This window comes from Protopterus annectens, chromosome 9.part0 (genome assembly GCF_019279795.1).
Source record: "Protopterus annectens isolate FY-2018-M chromosome 9.part0, PAN1.0, whole genome shotgun sequence".
In the NCBI taxonomy this organism is placed as follows: Eukaryota; Metazoa; Chordata; order Ceratodontiformes; family Protopteridae; genus Protopterus; species Protopterus annectens.
The window spans coordinates 1,816,128,110-1,816,154,742 of record NC_056743.1 but is presented as its reverse complement, the minus strand read 5'-3'; the positions used below and the strand labels follow the sequence as shown (position 1 = coordinate 1,816,154,742).

Sequence of the window (26,633 nt, the reverse complement as noted above, 5' to 3'; positions counted from 1 at the left end):
AATGTTAAAGGTGGTACAAGAGTGGTGTTAGGTCTAGAAAAGAAGAGTACAGAGAGGAGTAAGCACTTTTGAGATGGTAAATACATATTATAAAGGTTACAAAAAACAAACTGAGCAAATGGCTACTGCATACAGGACAATGCCATGCACCAACTACTTAGTATATGCAGATACTGAGCCAATTGGAAGAACATTAGAAAAGAAACCCCAAACAGTAATGCAGTCACAGATAAAAATATAGCGAGCAGCAATCTGTCAGCTGTGGTCAAATGTGATACAAATAGAGCCCTGTGTGGTAAGATGGATAGTAAATTGGCTAAGACAGAACACACATGCTGTGGGTGGTTGGAGCAGTATCAAAGAACATGAAAGTGACCAGTGATGTCCTGCAGGGCCCAGTACTGGGACCACTTCTATTCAGTATTTATTTCTCTGACATGCAGATTAAAAGCCAAGACCTATTGCTAAACAAGTCTGAAGATGACAGCAAACTGGGAGTCATTAACTCATCCTCCTCTAACACAGAAGCCCTTCAGAAGGAATGTACACTTAAAAACATCTGGTGTATTGAAATGGACATAAAATAAATACTAAAATATGCTACATTATTGGATTTGGTAAACAAATTAGTCCCCCACCAGCATATGACATTGAAAATACCCCATTCAAAATGAAAATGTAGTCAGAGACCTGGTAACCTGGGAAATAATGACTTCTTTTGGCCACCATTTAGCAACAGCTGTCAGAAAATCCTGTTACCTGGAACGGCTGATCACCAAAGAAATATCATTCAGATTTAAAGATGATATTGATCTCTTGTATTCAGCAAGGATCATATCAACTATAGAATACAGTATCCCCTTTGTGATGAACCTCACAAGGCTATCAAATAGTTGAAAAGATCCAGAGGGTCAATGTACATCTTTTTCTGTGTCTTGTGGGCTCCTCAGAAGAGGCCCGTGCCATATGCCTTCTGAGCAGTCAGGGACCCAGTATTCCAGTATCTCTTATACATTCAGAAATCAAACAGTTCCAGGTATACCAGAACAGGAGGTCTAAACCTGCATCAGCAGATCAATAAAGCAAGGTAGAGAAATCAATTATAGGTTCATAGGTTCATACTAGGCTATCTGCCCTAGGGCATTTATAAGCCTAGCCAGAATGTGTTACCCATTTTAAATTTATTTTGCTATGCCCTTTTTCGAGGTTAGTATACTGTGCCTCTGTCTAACAGTGACACAGAAGTGATACCCGGGGTAAACCTACGATCTCCCATCCACTCATCAAGATTCCTCTTGAAGAGAGTCAATGAGGGACTCTTACAACACCAGCTCTTCAGCTTGAACAGACCTCACTGCATACCAAAACAGTTTATTCTCTATAGAATCTCTCTAGTGCGGCTTTACAAAGCCTTCGTGAAGGCTTTGCTTGCAAGCCTCACTATAGAGAATAAACTGTTTTGGTGAACTGGCTGTTGTTTTATCTCAATGAGGGACTCTGCCTAACCTGGACTGGGATTTTATTCCAGAGTGAAGGGAGCCTCTGGGTTATGAATCTGTCCCTCCAGCATGTCCTATTTATTTCAGTGCTGAGGTTCAAGTCTCTAGGTGTAGCATGATGGGATTTGATTTTCTGAGGTGCAGCATGTCCATTAATTCCGGGTTGGACATGGCTTTATACATCAGGCACAGAGAACAGGCGGTATGCCACTGAGTAGAGCTGGAGTTTCTTTAACCGGGCAGCATATGGCTTCTGTTTGAGCCCTTTGATCCTCTTGGTGAGGTACTTTTGGGGTCTTTCTAGTTGCTGCAGGTGTCTGGTAAGGTACATCCCAAAGGGCATTGTACTCAATTATGGGCCTGATGAGGATGAGTAAAGAGCACGCATGACTTCCCCTGATCTAGATGTGAATCCCTTCATGATTAGGTGGGCTATATAAAATGTTTTAACCACTTCTATCAACTTGGGTCCCCAGGTCCCTAATTACTTCTTCTGTACTTATTGGATTACCAATGTGTGGTAATTTGTGGGCACTTTGTTTTGCCAAAGGGATGACTATACACTTTTGGCATTTAGCTTGAGGCCATGGCTCTGGCACCAGTTGTCTGTTTCTATGAGGCCCTTTTGGAGAGTTTGCAGTCATCTGCAAACTGCAAATTAATTTCTCAGTATCTGCCTTGCCTCTGGAATAAACTCTCCTTTCAGATAAAGCAGTGTGATACACTACCTTCCTTCAAATGGGACTAGAATAACTGGATGAGTATTCATAACTTCACCTCAGGCAGGACTGGACTAGCCCACCTCCAGACTAAGATGGGAACTGGCAAAGCTCTATAGTGGTAAAACTCAGTACCCTTTAACTTCCTATGATTCCTATGATTGTTAGAACCACAGCTGACACGGCCAAAAGGAGCTATAAGAATTAGTGTAACCCTTTCATTTCTTGCTTTAAATAAAACTCTGAATAGGATGCACTAGATGGAAGAACACTCCTCCATTCATGGGAAAATACCATGTGCCCCTGGAGAAAAAAATGAAGAAAACTGTGCATTAAGTGAGATGGCAAGCACAGACATATGTGCCCCCCTCTACACACACAAAGTACATGTATACATGCACACACGCACACACACACACACACACACACACACACACACACACTCTGTGGTCAGCTGCAGGAAATTTTCTGGCATCAGTTGCCTTTCTTGATCCAACTGAATCTAACAGCTATACTGAATTGTGAATCTTATCACCTCACAGATAAACAGCTCTCATATACATTGATTAAAAAGATATCACAATAGCTACAGGTGGTAAGGCTGTGTCTACTTGCTTATTTATGCACCACATGACTGTGGTACTAGCTGTGACTATTTAGGAAACCCCTTGTTTTAAGTAATTATCAATTCCCTTACAGGAAGCTAAATTGCCAACATTGCCTTGAGTGTGATTTGCAATTTTGTGTCAGTGGGGGGGCAAACGGACATGCAATATTCATGTGTCTGGGTGAGCTGAGCACAAATCTAATACATTTATTATCACAAACTGAGAAACAAGGAGAAAGAAAAGGGTCAACATCTGTTCGCCCGCGCTGCTACTACCCACCAGTCGAATTCCTTGACCACAGGAGAAATCATACTGTCCAAAGAATCTCTTGACTGATCCCAAGGATTCATAAGTAATGTTGGAATTTTCTTATGTGCACCTTGCTTTTTGAGCCATCATGATGTTTGCTGATGTAACTCAGAATGCAAAGTAATCTCCCTCTTGCCAATATGATTTGTGCTGAGGTGCAAGGAATCTCTCCAAAGGGAATTACTAGTATGAGATACTTCCAAAGTTGCTCCCTTGATTAAGCCTGGTCTAGGAAACAGTCCAATTAAGGGTAAAGATAAATGCCGTGCAAGTTGAAGGGTACAGTGAGGATTCTATGAACAGTATTCAGTCTAACACGAACAGCTGCAAGTGAATATGTTACAATTCTACCTAAACTCTTAGCAAATTCCTATGAAGTTTGAAAATATAAATATATGAGCAAGCATTGTCCACGTCTTAAGGAGATATCCTGGATTCTTGAGGAATGAAAAAAAAAATCAGCATTTGAAATATCATCATTATGAATTTCTGCACTTCTAAGTGTTAATTAAGACTAAAAAGGTCTAAAACTGGTCTGCAGTACATACCTCTTAACCACTATGAATATGGACTATACCTAGCAGAAATGCTTCTGCCTCCTGTTATAGTCATGTGACCTTTCCAGCCAGCCTAACACCATATATATCTGTTAAGATTAAAATGCATCCCAAATACGCTTCACCTGCTAATCACAGCACTCAGATTATTTTCTGTTTATGTGTTACAGCAAGTGAATACTAATATAATTTGGTCCACAAAAATCCCCTACAGTAACTGGTCCTTCTTGGGAAAAAAATGTCACCAAACTGCCACTCTGGGCTTTGGAGTACTTGCCCTTGTGGTACTTCAAATACTGCCTTATCAGGACAGAACCCCCCCCACCCCAAGTTCAACTTTGATCTAGTGAAAGCAAAAACAAAACATTAAAATTTACTACCTTTTATTGATGTCCTTTGGTCCCTAACATTCAAGGAAAGGATTCACACTCCAGCCAGTCAATGCTATAAAGAATTGATATGAATATTAGTAACCCTAGTGTAACTGCCCTGCAGTAATTCCAAGCTTTGTCACAAAACAGATCATGTCAGGAAAACATGGGAGCTGGGTTTCCACCCAAAATCACTCTTATAGTAACATCACCAATGATGGTACCAAAAATATGCCTAGCTCCATGGCGCAGAATGTTGGAGCCTTGATTGCAGCCCAGGTGACCGGGGTTCCGTTAGGTTCCCCTACATTGAAGGAACCAGTTGGGGAGGGGGAGGAGTGAAGAAGTATAGCCTATTCACCTCATTCATTGGGGAGAGGAGGGTCACACACTGTGCAGCAAAGAATCGGTGCAGTTTCCTTGTTGTGGACTTGAAGACCACCACTTGTTCTTCGAGGGGAGAATCAGGGCTGCATGGAGGGAATGCCACTTGCAGAAGTGAGGGGACTGCCTCTAAGGCCAGCCTATAAACATGTCCCTTGCCAGTTCTTCTTGAAGTGCATGCAGATGATTAGGCACAGAGCTAGAAAACAAATCTCAAACCACCCAGAGAGTCATCTGAATAATGGTTCCTCATGATCAATGCTCACCCCGGTGATGAGGAATGAATGTACTAACTGACTGTGAGGAGGGTGATTATCAAGAGACAGCAGGGGGTAAAAATGATCAAAATAAATGATGCTACCAAAACTGCACACATCCATTATATTGAAAAAACAGATAGGATCAACTACCTTAGAAGAAGCCCAATGCACAATTATTTTGTCTCTTAATAATGTAGGATAGATTAGTTAAATTTAAACAGATTAACAAGAACTGCATCCAGCAGTGGCATAGAGTTAAACTAAGCTAAAACCTACAGCCAACTTTTGACTGTAGTGAAAATAAGCAAACAACTGAGCTATCAAGTCACTCGGATAACAGCAATAAGATACAGTCAGTGAGGTCACCACATGCTGCAGTGATCTTGGAGAATGCACATAATACTGTTAAGGACAACTTCAGCAAAATCCTGACTACAGGAAGGCTGGTTAGTCTTAACAAAAACTCAAAACAGAACCACATTACTCCTACCAGAAAAAGGCCCTGCTTTAATACAGCCACAGTAACAGAACCAAGTGAATTTTACTGCCGAATACACAAAGTTGCAAAAATGGGATTCATGCAAGCACATGTGCTGTGTAATGTATGCCATCAATTCAAGTAGATATTAATGCTGCTGCCAAAATGTATTCTGCATTCACCCAGACTATTCAACAAACAGTGAACAGACTGAAAGAAAGTCGGCATTCTTGCCCCCTTATAAGGGTGACAAGGCTGCTAATAATTTGAACTTGTGGTCGTGGTGCTGCGGTAGTGTTGTTGCCTCACAGTAAGACGTTGTCCTGTTCAATTCTCAGCTAGAACGTCTTCTGTGTGGAGACATGCGTGAATGGGTGTACCTTCGTTGAAGGTTGTGCATCAGAGCCGGCAACTTGGTACGTAAAAATCTACTGCCAATAATTAGCGGACCGGAGTTCCGCTGTGGCAACCCCTAACCAGGAAAAGCCGAAAGACACAGCAACAACTATTGGGAAAATAAATGAATACCTGTAATGTTGGCGGTGTCATCTTAAGGGTAAGAAAGTCGGGTTAAACATACATTTACAGAGGAAATAAACACACGTGAAGGCAATCTGGTTAAAAACTGAAGAGGGGAACAATGCTCGCTTCCTCCATTATTATAAAGCACATGGTCACATGACCTCTCTTGACCTCTGCATACTAACGACATCAGTGTAAGAGCACACATACGATCATTCACTCTCTTTTATTATCAGCCAACACCCTCACTTGCTCTTATGCTGTGTACAAATACATTTTAAGAACATATTTTGGATAACTCTTCCTTCACATTCCAAGTATGTAATACATGAACTTTTCAATCTTCGACTTCGTAGCAGGTTTAGTAAAGATATCTGCAACCATGTCCATTGTCAGGCAATATTCAAGGCTTATTTTGTCATCATTAAGTGCTGACCTGACAAAATGATACTTAATGTCAACATGTTTACATCTCTGTTGGCTTACTGGATTCTTCAACAAAGCGATTGCTCCTTGATTGTCCTCAGATATTGTTACTGGCACATACTTGCACTCTCCATCCATTCCACTCAACAGCTGCACAAGGTACAAACTCTCCTGTGTTGTTGCTGCCAGTGCCATGTACTCTGCCTCACATGTAGATAAAGCCACCATTTGTTGCTTCTTTGATTTCCATGAAATAATAGGCCCGTCTCTATTGAGGCTAAAGCAATATGCACTACGCCTATCGTTTTGATCTGTTGCCTAATCTGCACCACTATATGCTATAAGCTGAAGTTTCTCTCTACTTTTCTTGTAACACAGCTCTCTGTCCAATGTACCTTTTAAGTATCTTAACACGTTTGGCTAGTGTTAAATGAGATTCACTCGGTTGTGACAAATATTGTGAATGTTTACTTACAATCCAGCTAAGATCAGGTCTCGTGCTTCTCATAACATATATCAAACTATCCACAAGCACACGATATTTTCTTGGATCAGTAGATTCACTGTCACATTCAAAGTTTGTTTTTTGTTCAGAAGGGGTACTTCTTACTTTACAATTAGACATACCAAAGTTCTCAGGAATTTTTCTGATGTACCGATTTTGGTTCATCTTTACTTCACCACTATTCTGGGTAAAGTCAATGCCTAGAAAATGTCTTAGCTTTCCCAGATCTTTCATTTTAAATTTAGCTTTGAGCATTTCCTTTACATCATTCAGTGATTCATTGTCACTAGCTGCTATAATGAGATTGTCAACCCATATAATTAGGACTGTTTTCTCATTTTCAGCTTGTCTAGTGTATACACAGTGGTCTGCGGGGTTTTGAATGAAACTATTTTCACAAAGATAATCGTGCAACATTTTGTTCCAGTTACACCCTGATTGTTTCAATCCGTATAATGACTTATTCAGTTTACAAACCAATTTTTCATCGTTATTTGATTTCTTTTCAAAACCTTCAGGTTGCTCCATATACACCTCACAGTCAATAGGAGCATGTAAATAGGCCATTTGTACATCCATCTGGTGAAATTCTAAATCATACTGAGCTGCCATTTGCATTAGACTTCGTACAGATGTCATACTTGAAGTTGGTACAAATGTTTCATTATAATCTATACCAGCAACTTGACTGTAGCCTTTAACCACATTTCTGGCTTTGTAAGTCTCAGTATTATCTGCATTGTCTTTTGCAGTGAAAACCTACCTACCCCCCACTGCGTTTTTATCTTCTGGCAGTGTGGTGTGTGTAAATGTGTTGTTTTCCTTTAAAGACTTAAGTTCCTCCTTCATAGCATTGACCCACTTTTCCGAGTTAGACGAAATCATGGCTTCTTTAAAGCTCTGCAGTGTGTAGCATATTAGTCTGTAACGATAGTCAACATTAACTGTCACATAATCATCATTTTCAACTTATAGTCCTTCAAGTATGCAGACGGTTTTCTATCTCTTTTTGAGTAGTGTGTATCCTGCCTTTCCTCTTCTTGTCTTATTTTTGTGTCTCCATCATTTATTATAGATTCAGTGTGATTCACTTGTATTTCTTTTGTGATTTGACTGTCAGCTTTTGATTCTGACTTAACATGCACACTTCTGGTATTAAAATCCTTCATTCATCACTTCTGGGTCTGTCTGAATCTGGCATTCAACTACATTCTTAGTAATGAACTTGACTAACCTGTGTTTAAGGACCCTTCCTGTGTCTGGATAAAAGACCAGATATGATGGGCTGTTTTTATCATATCCGACAAAAATCCCCTTATCACATCTTGGGTCTAACTTCTTTTTATCTTGTCTGTATGCATATCACACTGATCCAAATTCTCTCATTCTTGCAAGATCAGGTTTCTTTCCTGTTAGCATGAAGAATGGGATCTGCCCCACATGCCGGTTATAACATCTGTTGCAAATAAAAGCAGCAATCATTACTGCATATGTCCACAACTATTTAGGTAGGTCATTCTCTATCATCATGCACCTTGCCATTTCGAACAGTGTTCTCCAGTTTCTTTCTGCTGTCCCATTCTGATGGGGTGAGTAAAGTGCTGCCATTTCATGTCTTATAACATTTTTACTCAGTAGTGACTGAAAGTCTTTTGACATGAACTCAGTGCCATTACCTAATCTGATACACTTTACCCTTCCATAAGGGGCTGAATCTGCAATAAACTTTTCAGTCGCCTTGACTGTGTCACTCATGGCTTTCAGAAAGCAGACAAATATTACACCTGAGCAGTCATCAGTAAATGCTAAAGCATACTTAACTCCATCTTTTGCTGCTGGCTCAATTGGGCCTGCCAAATCAGTATGGACTAGTTCAAATACAGTTTTTGCTCTTGCATTGGTTCTCTGTTTCTCCTCTGGACAAATTTCCCTTGCGTACAGGTTTCACAATCTAGGTTAGGTCTCTCAACTTTACCTTTAATTTTCATACCTTTTACCACCTTTTCTAATTCTGACACATCTTCAACATTACAGTGACCAAGCATTTTATGCCATGCTTGAATGTCATAACAGCTCTGAGATGCATCATAATGTATCTCACCTTTGTTTTCTTCATCATATGTGTCTAAGTAATAGAGTCTATCATACTCAATTATGTCAAACCTGGTGCTGTTTGTATAGATGAGTTGGTCCTTTCCTTGTTTAAAGTTGATTGAGACCCCCTTCGACGTTGCTGCCTTAACAGAAAAAAAATGCTTTGTGGATATGTTGAGATATCATCACCTTTACTTTGCGCCCCTCTGTGTTTAGCAGCCATACCTCCACATTACCTCTCTTCTGTGCGACCCCCACAGGTTCTAGTCCCGTCAGCTAATTCCACAATGTGCTCCTTCAGTTGGAAAGTTGCATCAAAGTGTTTAAACTTTTTTCAGGTTGTTAATTATGTGTGACGTGGCGCCAGTGTCTACCATTAATCCTGTCTGTTTTAATTCATGAATCTGATGCTCATTTATTCTAAAGACAAATGTGTGATCATCAGTGTCAGTTGCTTGTTTCACATTATCTTTCTTCTTTCGTCTACAGTTACTGTCCCTGTGGCTAGAGTTTTTATACAAACTACACCTCTGTCTCTGGCCTTTATATTCTCTCCAGTATTCTCATGCCTTATGTCCCTTTTGGCCATAGCTATAGCATATAATCTCTGCTTTTACTCTTTCACCAAGGCTACTTGCTTTCATCACATTATCATTACTTACGTTGGCATTAAATTTCTTAGTATGTTCTTAACTTCTCAACCTTGTTTTGAACTCACCAAAGCTCAACTTATCATCATCTTGCGTGATGTGGACTGCAAATGGTTTAAAGGTTTCAGGCAACCCTTTCAGAATCATCGCAATTAGTAATCCATCACTGAGCTTCTCCCCAGCATTTCTAAGTGCCATAATGGCCGTCTCAGCCCTAATAATATAGTCTGTGACACTTTCACTGCCGGCCTTCTGGAGGCTTGTTAATTCGGTGTATAGGCTAATTACCCATGGCATCCCTTTCCTGCAATAATGGTCTCTCAGGATCTGAAGCGCTTCTCTACCGTTGTCTGCAGCTTCTCTCATGACAAGGGACAAACTTTTGTCATCTAAGAACTGTATTAGCTCTGCATAGGCCTCCTCATTTTTCTCAGCGTCAGCTTCCTCCTCATTCTCGTCATCCTCTGCGTCCTGCTGCACATTTTGCAAAATGGCGTCTTTCAGCCCTAGCAAGTGCAAGTGTCCCAGAAACTTTGTCTCCCACAACTTGTAATTCTTTTCATCTCCATCAAAACATAGTCTATGCCATCGGCTTCCTACTTCCCTCCTGGGCCCATAACCTGTTGGCGATGTCATCTTAAGGTCAAGAAAGTCGGGTTAAACATACATTTACAGAGGAAATAAACACACGTGAAGGCAATCAATCTGGTTAAAAACGGAAGAGGGGAACAACCCTCGCTTCCCCCTTTATTATAAAGCACATGGTCACATAACCTCTCTTGACCTCTCCACACTAACGACGTCAGTGTAAGAGCACACATACAATCATTCACTCTCTTTTATTATTATCAGCCAACATGTAATGAATAAAAGCATCAGTGCACAGATGACTTTATAGGATGTAGAAAGTAAAACCCATCTATATATTACAAAGCAGTAGGCACATAAAAGGTTTATAGCATGTATCAGTACATCCCCCTGTACCCCCCCGTCCCTGACCAGCATGTGTAACTGTACCTACACTTTGAACAGAAACCAAACCTCATGTGTTAATAAATTAGTGCTATGTTTGAATCTAACAGTGACCAGAACATTCCTTTACAGATAATTTAGATGAGTCTTCTGTGTGATCAGAACCAGTGTCTCTACTGTCCTGAAGCACAGTGAATCTACTAGGTATATTAGCAATGGACAGTTACCTCCCTAATGCTAATGCACATGCCTTTGTATCCTGCAGTAATTTCTGCTTGTGGTCATTCTTTCTCTGACTGAAACAATAACCTCTATTGCTCATCACAAAGCAGCTAGCAAGTGATGAAAGAGAAGGTGTTTTTTGTGATGTTTGCAGTTTCAGACCGCATGACTTGAAGGAAATATCCACCTTTGGATCAGGTGACTTATTACCTACTAAATTAGGAACTCCCATCTGGCTACACCTGCATAGGGCCATTCTGAGATGTAAGAAAGCCTCTGCTTTTGATGAATTAGAGACAAGTGTATGTGTTTATACTTTTCTAACCTCAGTTGTTGTTGTTGTTGTTGTGTCTTTCGGCTTTTCCCGGTTAGGGGTCGCAACAGCGGAATTCTGGTCCGCTAATGACTGGTAGTTGATTTTTACGTGCCGAGTTACCAGCCCTGACGCACAACCTTCAAAGAAGGTACGCCCATTCACGCATGTCTCCACGCAGAAGATGCTCTAGCTGAGAACTGAACCAGACAGTGTCTTACTGTGAGGCGATAACGCTTCCGCAGCACCACCACCGCGGGTAATATGTTGCTGGGAATAAAGCAGCAGCCTTTGTAAATTAAATGACCTACATGATTTCATTCCTTCAACAACATATGCTACAGAGCAATCTGGACTGATACACAGAGGAGCTCACCAATCAAAATCATTCTTCCAGGGTGCCTTGACACATTTAGAATGGCCTGGCTGCCCAGAAAAATGTTAGCATCTGACAAAGCAAGCATACAGGTTGATTCAATTTCTACCAAGCTAAGTTCCTGCTAGTAGAAACTCTGTGAAATGTATTATTGTAGGATGTTTCTGATTATAAGTTCCTGAAATTGTACAGAAATTAACTTCAATGGGTCTGGCTGCTCTGCTTCCAAATGGAAACCAATTGCTGTCAGATTATAGCATCTAGAAAGCCTTTTGCGGTTATCCACTTTTGCTTGTAAGGACACCAGGTCAGACTGCAGATTTTCAGTTCCCTAGTGCATCACACAGACATTTCCAATAATATTTCCAGGGAAGCTTGTACTTACACCAAACCTGAATCAAAGTACTTGAAGTTAAACTGTTTGTGTTTAGTCTTTCCCAGATATCAACAATATAATTCATCACATTTTGTAAGAATGCATTCTTTAGCATCTGGCTCATAAATGTTATATGTATTTACCAAAAGAATAAAAACAAAGATGCAATGCAAAAATACTCCACCCCACACCTCCTACGTTAACCCAGCCTGGGTATTATACAGGAAATGGAAAGAAAAAAAAATAATGCTATTCAGCACTTTTTTTTCTCATCTGTTGTGTTCATATATTTCGCTTACAATATTTATGCTGCTTTGAAAGAGATGTATGAGTTATGCTGCTTGCAACACTTATGCTGTTGTCCTTTCACCCCATATCAGTTGTACTAATTAGAAATAACTACCTCTTTCTTTACTCAAATCGCCCAGGAGCATACATAGAATCTTCTTGCAAAATAATGTAGAAACTCTACTTCTTTAATGTATAAAATTAGATGCTACCACCCCACAAAAATGTCAAAACAGCCAGGATTGCCACCAGAAGTCTGAAGTAAACAAACACCGCTGCTCATAATAAACCCAAAATATGACAAAGAAATAGAAACGTATCATATATCATAAGTACAACTGACTCACCTTTAAATAGTGAACTGTTTTCAATCTGACTCTGACAGCAAGATTCCCATAAGTAAAAAAAATAAAAGTATTGAACAAGTGTTTACATAGTTTGTTCCTAACCTATGGTAGTAAGGTTGATGAAGCCCCCTCCCCTATACATACTAAGCTTGTATTTATAATGGCTGGTTAACAGCATTACTGTTAAAAATCACCCATTACATCATGGAGAAATTTGGAGTAATAGGGGACCTTCTTAACCTGTACTTAACTGAGTGAACCACAGTATCAAAATCCATTAGTTATTTTGAGTGTAACTAAACACATCAAATGCAGTTCTTGAATGCACTGCAGTGTGTACCTGCCTTGTGTACATGTGGGTTTCCATGCATTGTATACTTTTGATAATCCATCATATACTGACAAAATACATTAAACAAGAAACATAGCAGAGCAGCAGGCAGAAATGTCATCCACTGAGGAAGCATTCAGAAGCATAGCTGCTCCCTTTCTGCCACACTATCTACTCCCAAGCTGATGTAAAATAATTAGGTCATGGGCCAATGACAAGATGGGGTGGGACATGGAGGAACCTTAGTATATGTTGTTTTGGAAAGAAGGAGGAAGGACAAATTGTAGTGGAATAGCAATCTATATAAAGAGGGTACCAGATGATATGCCATAGAGGAGGAGGAAGAACACCAAAATAAGAAATGGGCAAAGTTGCAGCTGAGGAATGAAGGTAAGTTAAGTGTCCTAACAGTCAGGAGAGAGGAACAGAAGGGCTGGTGGGTTGATACAATGCATCATTTGCCATACTTAGCATTAAGAAGAGACTAGAGAAGAGTTGTGTGCAGAAAGATATTAATCCTCATGGGGAGCTAACTGTTTAATGGGAAAGCTGGAAGTTTGCAATATCCACTGTAGAGAAGTGTCAGAAGTTTAGGGAGTGCTTGGATCATGAGGGTATTAGCTAAATGTTGCAACACTGCATTAGAAAATTGTAGAATTCTGGGCATGCTCCAAATCAGGACAGTGGGAGTGATAAATGTCCAGGCATAATTAGTAGGGAATGATCTTGGCATTGCGTGGTTGAGTAGGATGAATGTGTAAAAATAGAAAGACAAAGAGAATGGTATGGGGGTTCAGAACACTGGATTATGCTGTACCACACTGCAGTCAGCTTTCACCTCCTAGGGTAACAAATGGGACAGTGGGATTTACCACAGTGTGCTGAGAAAGATGGCTATTTATGAGTTAGTTAGTTAAAGATGGGCATAAAATTGATGTGTTAAGCAACCCAAGGTAATGAGTCTGAGATAGAATATGCAGGGCCATTCAAAAAGGATGAGAAGAACAAGAAAATGTCAGAAGCAGAAGGCCAACAAGAGTGTATGGCTAATAATCTGAGCAATGGCTAGGGCCTATAAGAGGCGGAAAAGAGAGGAGATGGAGGGTAAGGCAATATAGCATAAGGAAGCCAAAAGGCAGGAAAGACTATAAGAACAGAAAGGCTAAAGATGAAAGGGAGATGACACAAGGGTAGTTAAATCAGGTAAAACAGCATACTTGCAGGTTATGGTTCAGCTGTATGCTGCTAAATAACTGTAACATGGTATCCATTCAGTGGACATTATGACACGTAATGTTAGCCTTTATGTTGATATCCGAAGAAAGATACAGATCTCTTAATACTTGTAGCACTCAGATACATGAGTCTACCTGTACATTGCAGAAAATGGATCCACTCACAGATTCAAAAGCAAAAGAGTTATGTTAATATGCAGTCATAAAAACTCCAAAGGAAGTGGGTGAGATGAGCCGGAACAGAAGCCATCATGTTTCTGCATGAAGGGATTTTCTATGGCCGTTGTCCTTGCCTCTTGTGCTGAAAGCATTCATGTAAGCTAGAGGACAACAGAAGGCCACACTGAGTATATGTCCATGCCTCTAGCTGCAGGGCAGTCACACCTTCTCTTTCTCTCAGTCCTTCTAGTCCAACACGTGTTCCCTTGAACCCCAGCCTTCACCAGTGCTCAGAGAGATATGCAAAGGCCAATCTCCCCTCCCCCCAATGGACATCATATTATGTCTGTCACTCTGTCTGGCACCTGAGTTGCTAATCATACTTGGGTTGCCTGGCCTTTAGTCAAGGCATTATCACATTATCACTCCACACTGCTTGAGTTGCAGACTTAATGGAGTGCTATGTCAGACACTTCCTCCGTCTCACTCAATGTGCCTGAGAAACATGTGTTTAAGCAACTTACATAATTTACATACTAAATAATTTTAAATGTTAACTTAGAAACATCTGGTAAACAGTCCCTTCATTAAAAAATACAGGAACGGCTATTAAAATGCATCTGCAGATGACAAAAAATGAAAAAAATGTGAATATTTATAATTAGATAAAAATTGTCTAATACAATCAACAATAATGAGATATCTGAAGTGAATCTAAAGAGAAATAAAGTAGCTATCATACTGCTACACTAAATCAATATTTACAGGCACAAGTCAAAGAGCTATACATAAAATGCTTCATTGTGTCAATATAGTAAATAACACATAGCACTCATCATGACCAGGAAGTTTAGCAGAGAAGCAAGTGTTTACAGCAACAACATTTTTGATTTTTTTTCCTGTGCTGTTGGCAAAGAGAGGTTAAACCCCTGACTTTTGCACCAGTGACCGGAGTTTATCTAGTGGGCCTGGGTACTTGAGAAGTGTGCAAAGGGAAGGTAGGAGATGAGTGGCAATTATCAACTCACTCACCCTAGGGGAAGGTGCCACAGTTAGTTTGTTGGTATTACCTTGCAGTTGTGCCTCCACAGGTGATGAACTACATACCAGGAAGCAGCATGCACCTGCTGAGACACCACCAGAACTCAAATCATGCCAATGGTAGGGAGTCAGATACATAACCACAAACGTCCTGATACCACACTGCAATCAGCTTTCACCTCCTAGGGCAACAAATGGGACAGTGGGATTTACCACATAGGATGAGCAAATGGGTCAGTAGTGCAGCTGAAGAGAAGGCTGAAAGTCATTGTTGGGGTTTGGGAAAAAAAAATTACTTGGCCTTCAGCTGAGATTGTGCATGAAAAGCTATGAGAAAAACTGAAATGCTGTGGTCTCAGCAATCTGTACACAGGAAGCTGCTACCAAGTGTTAAGTTCTCATACTGCTTGCAACAAAGCAAGCCAAACACTAAACCACTGCTACATTGACAGATTAATGAGCACCAAGGAAAGGTGGCATATCCCATACGTTATGAAGACAGAGGGATGGAACAGGAATATTGTTGATTTTTCCTCATGCATTTCTTTCCATTAGCTCTTGATATGTTAAAGTGGTTAAACGAGCAAATACAAATATTTTCTTACTTAATAAGTCAGTAAGAAAGAACTTATAACTGCCTGATTTTCACTACCTTAAAATATACAAAGACAAACAGAAGACTGGAGAACTGCTTATGTTATATTATATTGTTCACAGATATTAGGACATCTATACACAAAAACAACAACATTATAATAATTACCCTTGCAGCACATTCTGAAGTGAATAAATTGATTCAGAGATTAACAGGCTCATTCTTAGCAAAAAACGTGGAATGTCAAGGATTACCTATAACTAAATAATGAACGAATGGCCATAAATTAATTTTAAGAATGCTTGTCCTCACGAAAGTGTACAGAAGAGGACAAGACCTTTTAAATTAAACAGTAAAATGTTCATTATAAATCTGCATTCTAGAAAGTGGTTTTGAAAACTGATGTCACTCAGTGTAGTTTGCATTTACACAACACGTACTATAAATACAAGAGGCAGCTAGGCAGGCAGAATTCTTCTAGTTGTCTTAAATGTCATAGCATTTACCAGCCCATGTGAGCAGCACTACATGTGTTGTTCAGTGCAGAATGTCTCAAGATAGACTATTGATGGGACAAGACCCCACTGCACTGCACACGTGGTACTGTACCAGGCTTTCCACATGAGGACACATTTCTTGTTTCACAGAAAATTATGCCTACCATGTGAAAACATAGCTACAGAGAAGGCACAAACTAACAAACACTATATTAGACTATCCTAATAGCACTAAGAATGTTGTTTACTGCAAAACATGATCCTATATTGAGTTTTTACACAGACATAAATGAAAACAATACTGCAGGTGTTTCCAGGTTAATCACCTCAGTCAGCTACCATTTTCATCAGCACATCGTCAACACAATATTCTGTAGTTAAATCACCTTTAGTAATGGTTATGTTCTACAAAAGGCAGTGCCCCATTAAACCTGTGATAGCAATTAGTTATCCTAGCAGCATACTACTCAGATTGATGGCACAAAATAGCTATGGGCACACACACACACACATAGAAATTTCCATGGTACTTCAACAACACTTGCACTGAATTTTGTGTTACAACTGTAATGGCATCTTAGCTCGGTTCAAAGACACATCAGTAAAGTCAGCAATGTCTAGATGTGCCAAGAGTCCTCAAAACATGTGTCTTAATAAAGATGAACCGTTTGCAATCACCAGTGCCCGCGTACAAAGGAAATATAAAAACACATCTGCATTATCCATACCATTTGAACTATTCCTGATAGAAGGAACCAAAATCCAGTTGCACTCACTCTCTAGGATTAATGGACAAGTTAATCATGGCATAGCTATCTGTAAGCAGGAAGCTGCTACGTAGTGTTTAGTTGTCATGAGCTGACAAACAACACTATATTAGACTATGCTAATCGCACTGTGCTAATAGCACTGGCATGGAAAGGTAGAAAACTTGTGTTTATTCTGCTACATTATAGTCATTTGTACCTCACAAGTCATCAAAAAGCTGCAACATCACTTTGTACAATGCAGCTTTCATAACTCACTCAGCCATTGCACTGACATTAATACATTTCTCAACCTAATACAATAACCTCACACTAAGTTGGGCTATGTAGGCCATTATCATGAATCCCTAGGAAGATATACAGCCTCTACAGAGTACAGGCAGTCATTATCCACATGTTCTGAAGCTGTGTATGCTTTGAGGCCTAAAGCCTGACAGTTCTTCTTTAAAATGTTATACATATAACACCACCTACACAAGTACTGTCCACATATACAAAGTAATCTGAGTCCTGGGGGCACTGATATTGAGTGCATATATTTGCATAGAAATCAGACTTACTTTTTCTCCAGGACTTCCTGCTGCTCCGTCATTGCCTGGAGTTCCCTGAAGAAACAAATGAAATATGTTGTCATTTGCGGCTAAGTCTAACAGAGTGTAAATCTTTACTTATTTCATGTGTTCTCTTTACAAAATAACTGTGTGGAAAAGTAATAATGAAACTTTGCAGAAAAAAATAACATTGTTATCTCATACACAGGTTCTCTTTGGGTGACTATAGGATCCACAGCTAGTTTCAAACACATTCATTTTATAGTTAGCAAGTAGTGTGCCGGTAATTAAAAAATAACGAGGTATGGATCAGTACACTGTTAGCAGATTGAAAACCAGAAGCTTTAATAGCATTGTACATGCTGAATTTTTAAAGACTGCAAGAATAGTTTTAGGATTAGTTTGCTCTTGAAACAAATAAATAAATAAAATGACTGCACTTATCTTTATGCATTTGTTTCAGTAAGCTGCCCATATGGTGTGTTATGACTCAGAATCTAGACCTGCCAAGATGTGATATTGTACAAAATCGTTTAATTAAATCTAGAGACTCCTTTGACTAATGACTGCTGATACTGTGTTGAGATTCCATTTTCTAAGCATTTATGTAGCATTTCTTTTGAGATTTCCCTGCCTACGAGTGTTAGATGCAACAGTTTAAAAAAAATGCAAAACCAACCTACCTTTGACCCAGGTTTACCAGTAGGACCTTTCTTTCCTCTTCCGCCACGGGGACCCTAAAAATGAACATCAGACTAATTATTTGGAGTATTTCTCACAAAAATGTGGCATATTGGTTTTTGTTTGCTCCCATATATATGAGGAAATGCAGAGGTTTATTAAAGTGCCCTAGGAAGGCAAGGAGAAACAGCAGATAGACGATTCTAACCGTGTTAAAACAGATAAGCAGGGTGAAGTGCTTTTCATGAGAACCTTTCTGTCACACAGACTCAAGTCAGCCTCTTTAGTTGTCTTTGACATAAAAGAAAGCAACTGCATAAGCTTCAATGTCATGAGAGATAAGGCAATGGCACTGAAACGATTACAAATACTGTGTGGGTTCTAATTGGTAAGGGGCATTATCTCATAGCAGACAAGACTAATATGTTTAAGTATGCACTCAGCCTACCAATATAGGAACATTTTCTTGACTACTAGAAAGCATTTGGGGGCACTATATTATGGTGATGAAAAGCACTTCTTTTGTAGCATCATCTATCATCTTCATCTCTTGCTTTAATCTATCTAAATTAGACCTCTACCATACTACACTGCAATCGCCCACCATGCCTTAATTCTGGTTCAGTATGAGAAATACAGCAGTGCTGACCACCCTCTCAAATACATGAACAAACATTGCAAATGCTGACTTCAGGCACCTTGAAAAATTTCAGTACATCCATGTTCCTTGCAAGGAAAAATAACTTCACTTTGTAAAGGTGAGCAGAAAAGCATGACAGATATAGGAAACAACTACTAGAAATAAAAAAAGGAAAAGCTGTGGTGTAGGAAGCAGTAATATATTCAGTCAAAGAGCAATGTTTGCCTGAAATACTCTCCATACTCATAAAACAGGTGTAACATACCTAAGAAGCAATGAAGAAAGTGTTAACCTTTAAATCAGGAGGGTGAGTATTTAAAAGCAAACAGGTAAAGGAACATTTACACACTTGTGTACGTATGTATGTGTGTGTGTGTGTGTGTGTGTGTGTGTGTGTGTGTGTGTGTGTGTGAGAGAGAGAGAGAGAGAGAGACTTGGCATGAAATACAGAGTACAGAAGCAGTGAAGAATTTATTACAGAATTATAATCCCTAGCTCTTTAAAGAAAAATTGTAAGGAACACTTCCAAGAATATAACATCCATAACATCTCACTTTGCACCATTTCATGTATACAAATTGATATTTGTCAGCTATTGTTAGTAATTCACCAACTGAACCTCTCAGTTAAAGATTTTTTTTTAATGAACAAGCTCACCTACAAATTAAATCAGTCATTCACAAATTTAAATCACTCCAGTCATTCATTCATTCATTCATTCATTCATTCATTCATTCATTCTCTGATGCCTGATTTATCATATTGAGTCACAGGTGAGCCCATAGCCTTTCTGGGCAAGCAATTGTATGACAGAGAACCAGTCCTGGGTGTAACGCCAGTCCACTGCAGAATGCACTCATACCATGCATGCACACATTTATACACCAATTAGTTGACAGCTCAGTTTACCAGCAGGTATGTATTTGGATGTAAACGAAAGCTGGAACCGGTGAGTCTGTGAGTACTTTGTCCAATCTGGGAACCAAACCTGAAAACTAAACATTCTGAAGAAGCACTGCTGACTGCAGCAGCAGTGTGTTGCCCACAAAGCTTGGTTGTACAACAAGGTTTGATTGATTAATGGTAGAGATGAAGTAAGAAGAGGTGTACAATGAAACAGACTCCTAAAATGCAACTGGATATGTGCATACCTCTCAACCATACCAAATTCTTCAGTTATTGCCATTTTTAAGGGTAAAATATTAGGGTGCCACAAATTCCCACATGGCCCCTTTAATTTTCGAATTCCCAGCTTTTTTTTTTTTTTTTTTGGTCATCACCTGCAGGGTGCGATGTTGTCAGATTCACAAGGGGGGCAGGCAATGGCAGCTCTTTCAAGTTTGCATTTATCGCTCGTAAGGCTGTTTTGCTTTAATTTCATTCCTACCTGGTAACAAGTTTAGTCACTCGCAAGTCGCAAGTATGTTTGCTTAATTTACTTCCTCATAAGTTGATTTACTTGCTTCATGCTGTATTGCTTGAGGAAGCTTAACACAGACACTTGATTTACTACTATGATGGCTGTTTTGCTTTAATTTTAATTTCTGCCTGGTGACAAGTACTACTACGGGAGCCACAGCTGATGTGCTGTTTGATTTACTACTATGGAGTCATAGTCCATATGTTATGATGTTATGTGATCCTATCTCGCCTACATTCTGACTGATGGGTTCGGAGCCGATCCCTCGGCTCCGACTCGGCACGCTTATGCCAAAGAGCGAAGTCTCTTATTGGCTGAGCTTACTATATCCCAGGATGCACCACTACCAGTCCCCCAGATCTCGTTTGCCGCTAAACTGCGAAGACGTGGTCTCGAGCTGGCTGAGCTAAGTAGTAATTTTACTATCTTTTTCTGTCAGGAATTTCGTGTTCTATTCACAAAAAGCTGTTTTAACGGCTATTGTTCACTTTTGTGTGTGTTTGGAGTTGGTTAAAGACTTGTTGTGTGATTGGGTTGTGTTTGGTAGGCCTCCTTCATCTTAGGGCCTTCCAGGTCAGTCAACCTCTTTTAAAAACTTATAGGGTTTCAAAATACCCTTGTTATTTGCAAACCTATTATTAGGTAGTGTTAAACAGAAAGTCAGTTGTATTTTTTCTGTTAAAATCACTTTCCATAATGTCTCAAAATCCTAGGCCTTCGGGCTTTAAAAAATGCACCAAATGCAGTTTTAAAATGTCCATCACAGACGATCACTCACTCTGTGTGTATTGTTTAGGTGCAAAACACTTACAGGAGTCATGCAGCGTGTGTCACGCTTTTTCCTCAAGGGTCCTCCAGGAGAGGAAAAATAAATTAATTCTTAAGGGGTTAATTAAACCATCTTTTGAAGAAGCCTTGGCATCCTCTCCTTCTCCGGCTAAAAAGAAAAGGGCGTCGGTTCCGACCAGTCCGTCGGATCCGACCGCCAAGAGACATAGGCAGGCCTCTCCTTCGGCTCCGACTTCGGAGCCGAGGATGGAACGGTCTGCCTCGATGCCACCAGTCTCGACTCCTCTGGCTTCGGAGCCGATGGCTGGGGCATCGAGAGGCGGGTCACCTTCGTCGGCTCCACTGGTCTCGGAGCAGACAAGGGTCGCCCGCTCAGACACTTCCTCCTCGGTGCCGAAGTCCACCTCGGCACCGATGGAATCTGGTGTGTGTATTCCTTCGGCGCCGATAGTTGTCGAGTCACCTCGGAGCCGGTCCCCTAGTCCTTTGGGGCCGTTGGAGAGGCCATCTCGAACCCGTTCAGTTTCCTCTCGGTCTTTGAGGATGTCAGATTCTGATATAGACAGGGTGCTCCAAAGACTGTTCCAGTCCCCAGTCTTCCAAAAATTTGTTTCGGTTCCGACCCAGTTGGCTTCGGAGCCGATGACCCTGGCCCACCCCATTGCCATTCCTCCTCCGACTGCTTGGCTCCCGGAGCAGGTGCTGTTGGAGCCGGTGGAGATCTTAGGGTCGGCTCCGACCCTTACTCCAACCCGGGCCTTCGGGTCCGAGTTTGGTACACGGACTTCTTCGGCTGGACCCGGGGGTGATGTTTCGGGACCTATGCTTTCGAGCCTCCCTCGGTGCTTCGGCTGCGGGACTTCCGTCGGCTATCATGGCTCCGGGGACCGGACACTCCCAGGATTCTGGGGTTCCGGCTTTCAGAGCCATGAGGAGTGCCTTGGCCAAGTCCTCTTCGGCCATCTCTCTGGCTTTACCGGCACCTTCCCTGGGCGTGGAGACTGGGTCTTTGGCAGTTCCCCTGTCCGTAGTCAGCGGAGCCCCTGGGCCTGAGGTTACCCCATTGGGGTTCCCTCCTCCTGAGGGTTCTTCGAATTGTCTTCGAGGAAGCCCCAAGGAAGAGATCGTGCAAGAGGAAGCACGTGGTCTCCCCCGAGTCTATTACATCGGACACTGATCTTGATGATGCAGAGGGGTCCCCTAAGTCGTCTCCGGATGATGTCTCATTTGCAGACATCTTAGAGATCCTCAAACAACGAGGCGGCTGGATATCCAAACCCCCCTCTGCTGATGAGTCAGTGCTCCTCAAGGCCTTTGGGGCTCAGCCCTCCGCCTCCTGGGTGTCTCCGCCCTTCGACGAGCTTCTGGATTTAGTTTGTCGAAGGGCGTGGGAACATCCAGATACCGTGGAACCAGTCCCTTCTCGTCCAAATAAATTTTTGTCTGCTCCCCGAGAAGGAGTTCCTCACTAAAGGCGTGGCTGTAGATGCCATGGTGGTGGCATCTGCTACACAACAGGACGTGGCAGAGGCTTCAACGTCCGTCCATCCTCCTAATAAGGACTCTAGGAGTATGGACAGGTACGGAAGCGCACCCTGACTTCAGCGGCCTTTACTTTAAGGTCTCTGAATTATTTGGCACATTTTACCAGGCTTCAGAGGGATCTGGTCAAGGAGTTGTCAGATTCCCTCTGGTAACCTACCTGAGCAGCTAGCCCAGTCGGTTAGCTCTCAGTTGGCTATCCTTACGTCAATTTCTAACTCGTCCATGAGGCTCATTTCCTATGCGGCCGAAGGGGCGGGTAGAGCGGCAGGCACAGGCGTGGCTCTACGGAGACAAGCCTGGCTCCGCTTGTGTCAGTTTGCCGAGGCCTTAAAGTCTTCCTTCGCCGACGCTCCCTTTGATGGGTCCTCCTTGTTTGAACCCAAGGTTAAAGACACCCTTACCCGCTGTGAGCAAGAGGGAAAAACTTTATCTGCCATAGGTGCCCGTTATTCCACTCCCTTTCGGCCTTACCCCAAGGCTAAAGGGGGGGGGGGGAATGTGGTTCCGCAAATCTCGTAAGTTTTTCCCCCAACAGCAGGAAGATTCCCCTTCCAGAGGCAGAGGACGGGGAAATTTTTCAGGGAGACGCCGTCCCAGAGGCGGCAGAGGGCCCCGCAATTCTGGAGACCGCGAGTCCTTTCGTGGCTCTTCAGCCTCCCACACATCATGAGGGATTGCCCGGCTGTGCTGCTCGAGCCAGTCGGGTGTCGTTGCCAAGCACCTAAAAGCCTGGGAGTCAATCACTCAGGACAGATGGGTGCTTCGATCATTGCCGGAGGTTACACCATCCCATTCACATACTCCCCCACCGTCCAAAAATCCCGGACCCACCACCCAGTCAAAGGGAAATGGCAGCCGCAGAAGCTTTAAAGCTGCTAGATAAAGGAGTCATCCAACCGGTCCCCACAGACCAGATCGGATCAGGAAATTACTCCAGGTTCTTTTAGTGCCAAAAGACAGGGGACCTGAGACCAATATTGGATCTCAGCAGACTGAACCAATCCGTCACGAAATCCAAATTCAATGGTCACGTTACAATCCATTCTCCCATTGTTGGAGAAAGATGTTTGGATGTGCTCCATAGACCTCAAGGACGCCTATTATCACATACCGATACATCAGGCGTCCAGGAGGTATCTGCGCTTCAGCCTGGGAGTCAGCCATTACCAATTTTGTGCTCTGCCCTTTGGTCTCACCACAGCCCCCAGGGTGTTCACCAAGTGTTTGGCAGTAGTGACGGCTCACCTGAGGAGTCTTGGATTCCAAGTGTTTCCCTATCTGGACGACTGGCTCCTGACTGCCACCACCAGGCATCTACTAATGGACAACCTCAAAGCCACCATCTCCCTGGGTGCTACCCTGGGGATTACATTCAATTGGTCAAAGTCTGTCTTGCTGCCCTCTCAACGCATAAAGTTCATAGGAGCAGAGATAGACTCAAGATTGATGCGCGTCTTTCTTCCTGCCGAAAGGATCCAAACTTTACAGGGCCAAGTTCAAGCTCTGATCTCAAGATCCAAAGCCCCAGCAAGGATGGTTCTACAAGTTTTAGGCTCAATGTCTGCCACGGTTCTTTTAGTTCCTCTGGCAATATTGCACATGAGGATTCTTCAGTGGCTATTGTCAACTCAATGGTCCTTTCAGGATCTTCCCCTCAATCATCACATCATGATTACGGAAACATGCAAACGGGACCTGCGCTGGTGGCTTCAGACATCCAATCTAAATCAAGGAAGCCCCTTTGTTATTCCCTCTCCAGTAGTTACCCTGACGACAGATGCCTCCCAGATAGGGTGGGGGGGGCATTGTCTGGGCAGGCTAGTTCAGGGCTCCTGGCTTCCAGACGAAGCTCTTCTCCACATCAATGTGTTGGAGATGAGGGCTGTACTTCTATCCCTACAGGCCTTACACAAGTTCCTTCCTCAGGGCATCATCGCCATCCACACAGACAACATGTCGGTGGTCTGGTATCTGAACAAACAAGGAGGGACCAGATCTTATCCCCTTTGCAGAGAGGCCATGAGAGTGTGGGAATGGGCTGTAGCTACCAACCGCTTCTTGGTAGCGACCCACATTCCGGGAAAATCAAATATATTGGCAGACAAATTGAGCAGGACAATTCTCTCTCCTCACGAGTGGTCTCTAAACCAAACAGTAGCAGCTCAGGTTTTCAGGAGATGGGGACGCCGTGCTGCGACCTATTTGCAACTCCACTAAACACCAAGTGCCAAAGGTTCTTCTCACTGATCCCACATCAGGGAGTACCAGCTATGGATGCTCTAGCACAACCTTGGCCAACAGGGCTACTTTATGCCTTTCCTCCGATTCCACTTCTCTCCAAAGTCATTCAAAAAGCTTCTCAATTGGGGTCCGTAATGATACTGATTGCCCCATACTGGCCTCGTCAGGTATGGTTTCCTTACCTGAAGAAGCATGCGGTGGACGATCCGTGGACTTTAGACCTAATTCGACCTGCTAATTCATCAGTCGGGACATCAGCATCAGTCCCTTCGATCTTTGAAATTGACAGCTTGGCTCCTCCACTTCCGACTTTAGTTAGAAGTCACACACTAGACCCGGAAGTTGTTCACATTTTATCTTCGGCCCACAAACCCGCCACTAACAAATTGTACCTCAGTAAGTGGAAGAGGTTTTCTATCTGGGCTCAACTCAAGGGCTTAGACCCTATCACTGCTCCTATCCCAGAGGTTTTGAAATTCTTATCATCCCTGTTTAATCAAGGATCTTCTGTCTCTACTATTAAAGTCCAACTAGCGGCTATCTCTAAATTCCACTTAATCCATGGATCCTCCATTAATGAGCAGCAGACTATGCAAAACTTTCATTAAAGGTGCGGGCCTGTTAAGACCCCCAGTTTTCATCCTGCGCCCGTGGGATCTTGATTTGGTGCTTCGCATTAACATCTTCCCCTTCGAACCGGCTGCTACATGTGAGTTAAAATACCTGTCTTGGAAAACTGCCTTTTTAGTTGCAATTACTTCTGCAAGAAGAGTTTCAGAGCTTCAAGCCCTGTCTATTAAACCACCGTACTTGATTTTCCACAAGGATAGAGTATCACTTAGGCCTAATCCATCCTTTGTCCCAAAGGTCTGTTCTAGTTTCTGTCTCCAACAATCTTTAGAGCTACCAGTTTTCTTCCAAAATTCTCCAATGAAGCAGAATACACTCTCCATAAATTGGATGTTCACAGGCAATTACGCTTTTATTTAGACAGGACTCAGCAACTTCGTAAGTCAGACCAGTTGTTTGTGTCCTTCTCAGATAATAAATTGGGTCGAACCATCACAAAAGCTACTATCTCCAAATGGATCAGAGATTGCATAACTCAGGCTTATTCTTCGAATAAGCAACTTTCAGCATCTATCAAAGCTCATTCTACCAGAGCTATGGCTACTTCTATAGCTTTTCATTCCAAGCTCGCTATATCGGAGATTTGTGCTGCGGCTACTTGGTCCAATCCGCACACTTTCATTTCCCACTACAAATTGGATGTGGCATCTAAAGGACGAGCATCATTTGGTTCCACGGTACTCAGGAGTGTTTTCCAGTGAGCCACCCAGGATTCAGGTGCTAGGGACGCTGTCCCATCAGTCAGAATGTAGGCGAGATAGGATCACATAACATCTTTTAGTTATGTACTCACCATAACTTCAGATGTTTGGGATCCATCTCGCCTACATTCCTAATACCCACCCTCCTTCCCCCTGCCTTGGAGATCAGAAGAGATTGAACGGTTTTGAGTTCTACTGTTTATCTTGTTTCATCTAATGATGTTATATAAGCAGGGCGTGCATGTGTGCATGTATGCGGACAAACTAGATCTGGGGGACTGGTAGTGGTGCATCCTGGGATATAGTAAGCTCAGCCAATAAGAGACTTCGCTCTTTGGCATAAGCGTGCCGAGTCGGAGCCGAGGGATCGGCTCCGAACCCATCAGTCAGAATGTAGGCGAGATGGATCCCAAACATCTGAAGTTATGGTGAGTACATAACTAAAAGTTTTGCTTAATTTAATTCCAGCCTGGCATGTGCTGCTGTAGTTTACATTGGAGGCTGTTGCATTTATCGCTGGTAGGGCTGTTTTAC

At 42.0% G+C, this 26,633-nt stretch overlaps 1 protein-coding gene across 1 annotated transcript in view; it reads right to left on the bottom strand.

Moving 5' to 3' along the window:
• COL5A3 (collagen type V alpha 3 chain) overlaps window positions 1-26,633 on the bottom strand; it is a 1,727,233-nt gene that overhangs the window by 737,455 nt on the left and 963,145 nt on the right. The window contains exons 33-34 of the mRNA XM_044084684.1: window positions 18,136-18,189; window positions 17,462-17,506 (exon numbers count right to left, since the gene is read on the bottom strand). Coding sequence (XP_043940619.1) covers window positions 17,462-17,506; window positions 18,136-18,189 — 99 coding nt within the window. The remainder of the gene's footprint in view (window positions 1-17,461; window positions 17,507-18,135; window positions 18,190-26,633) is intronic.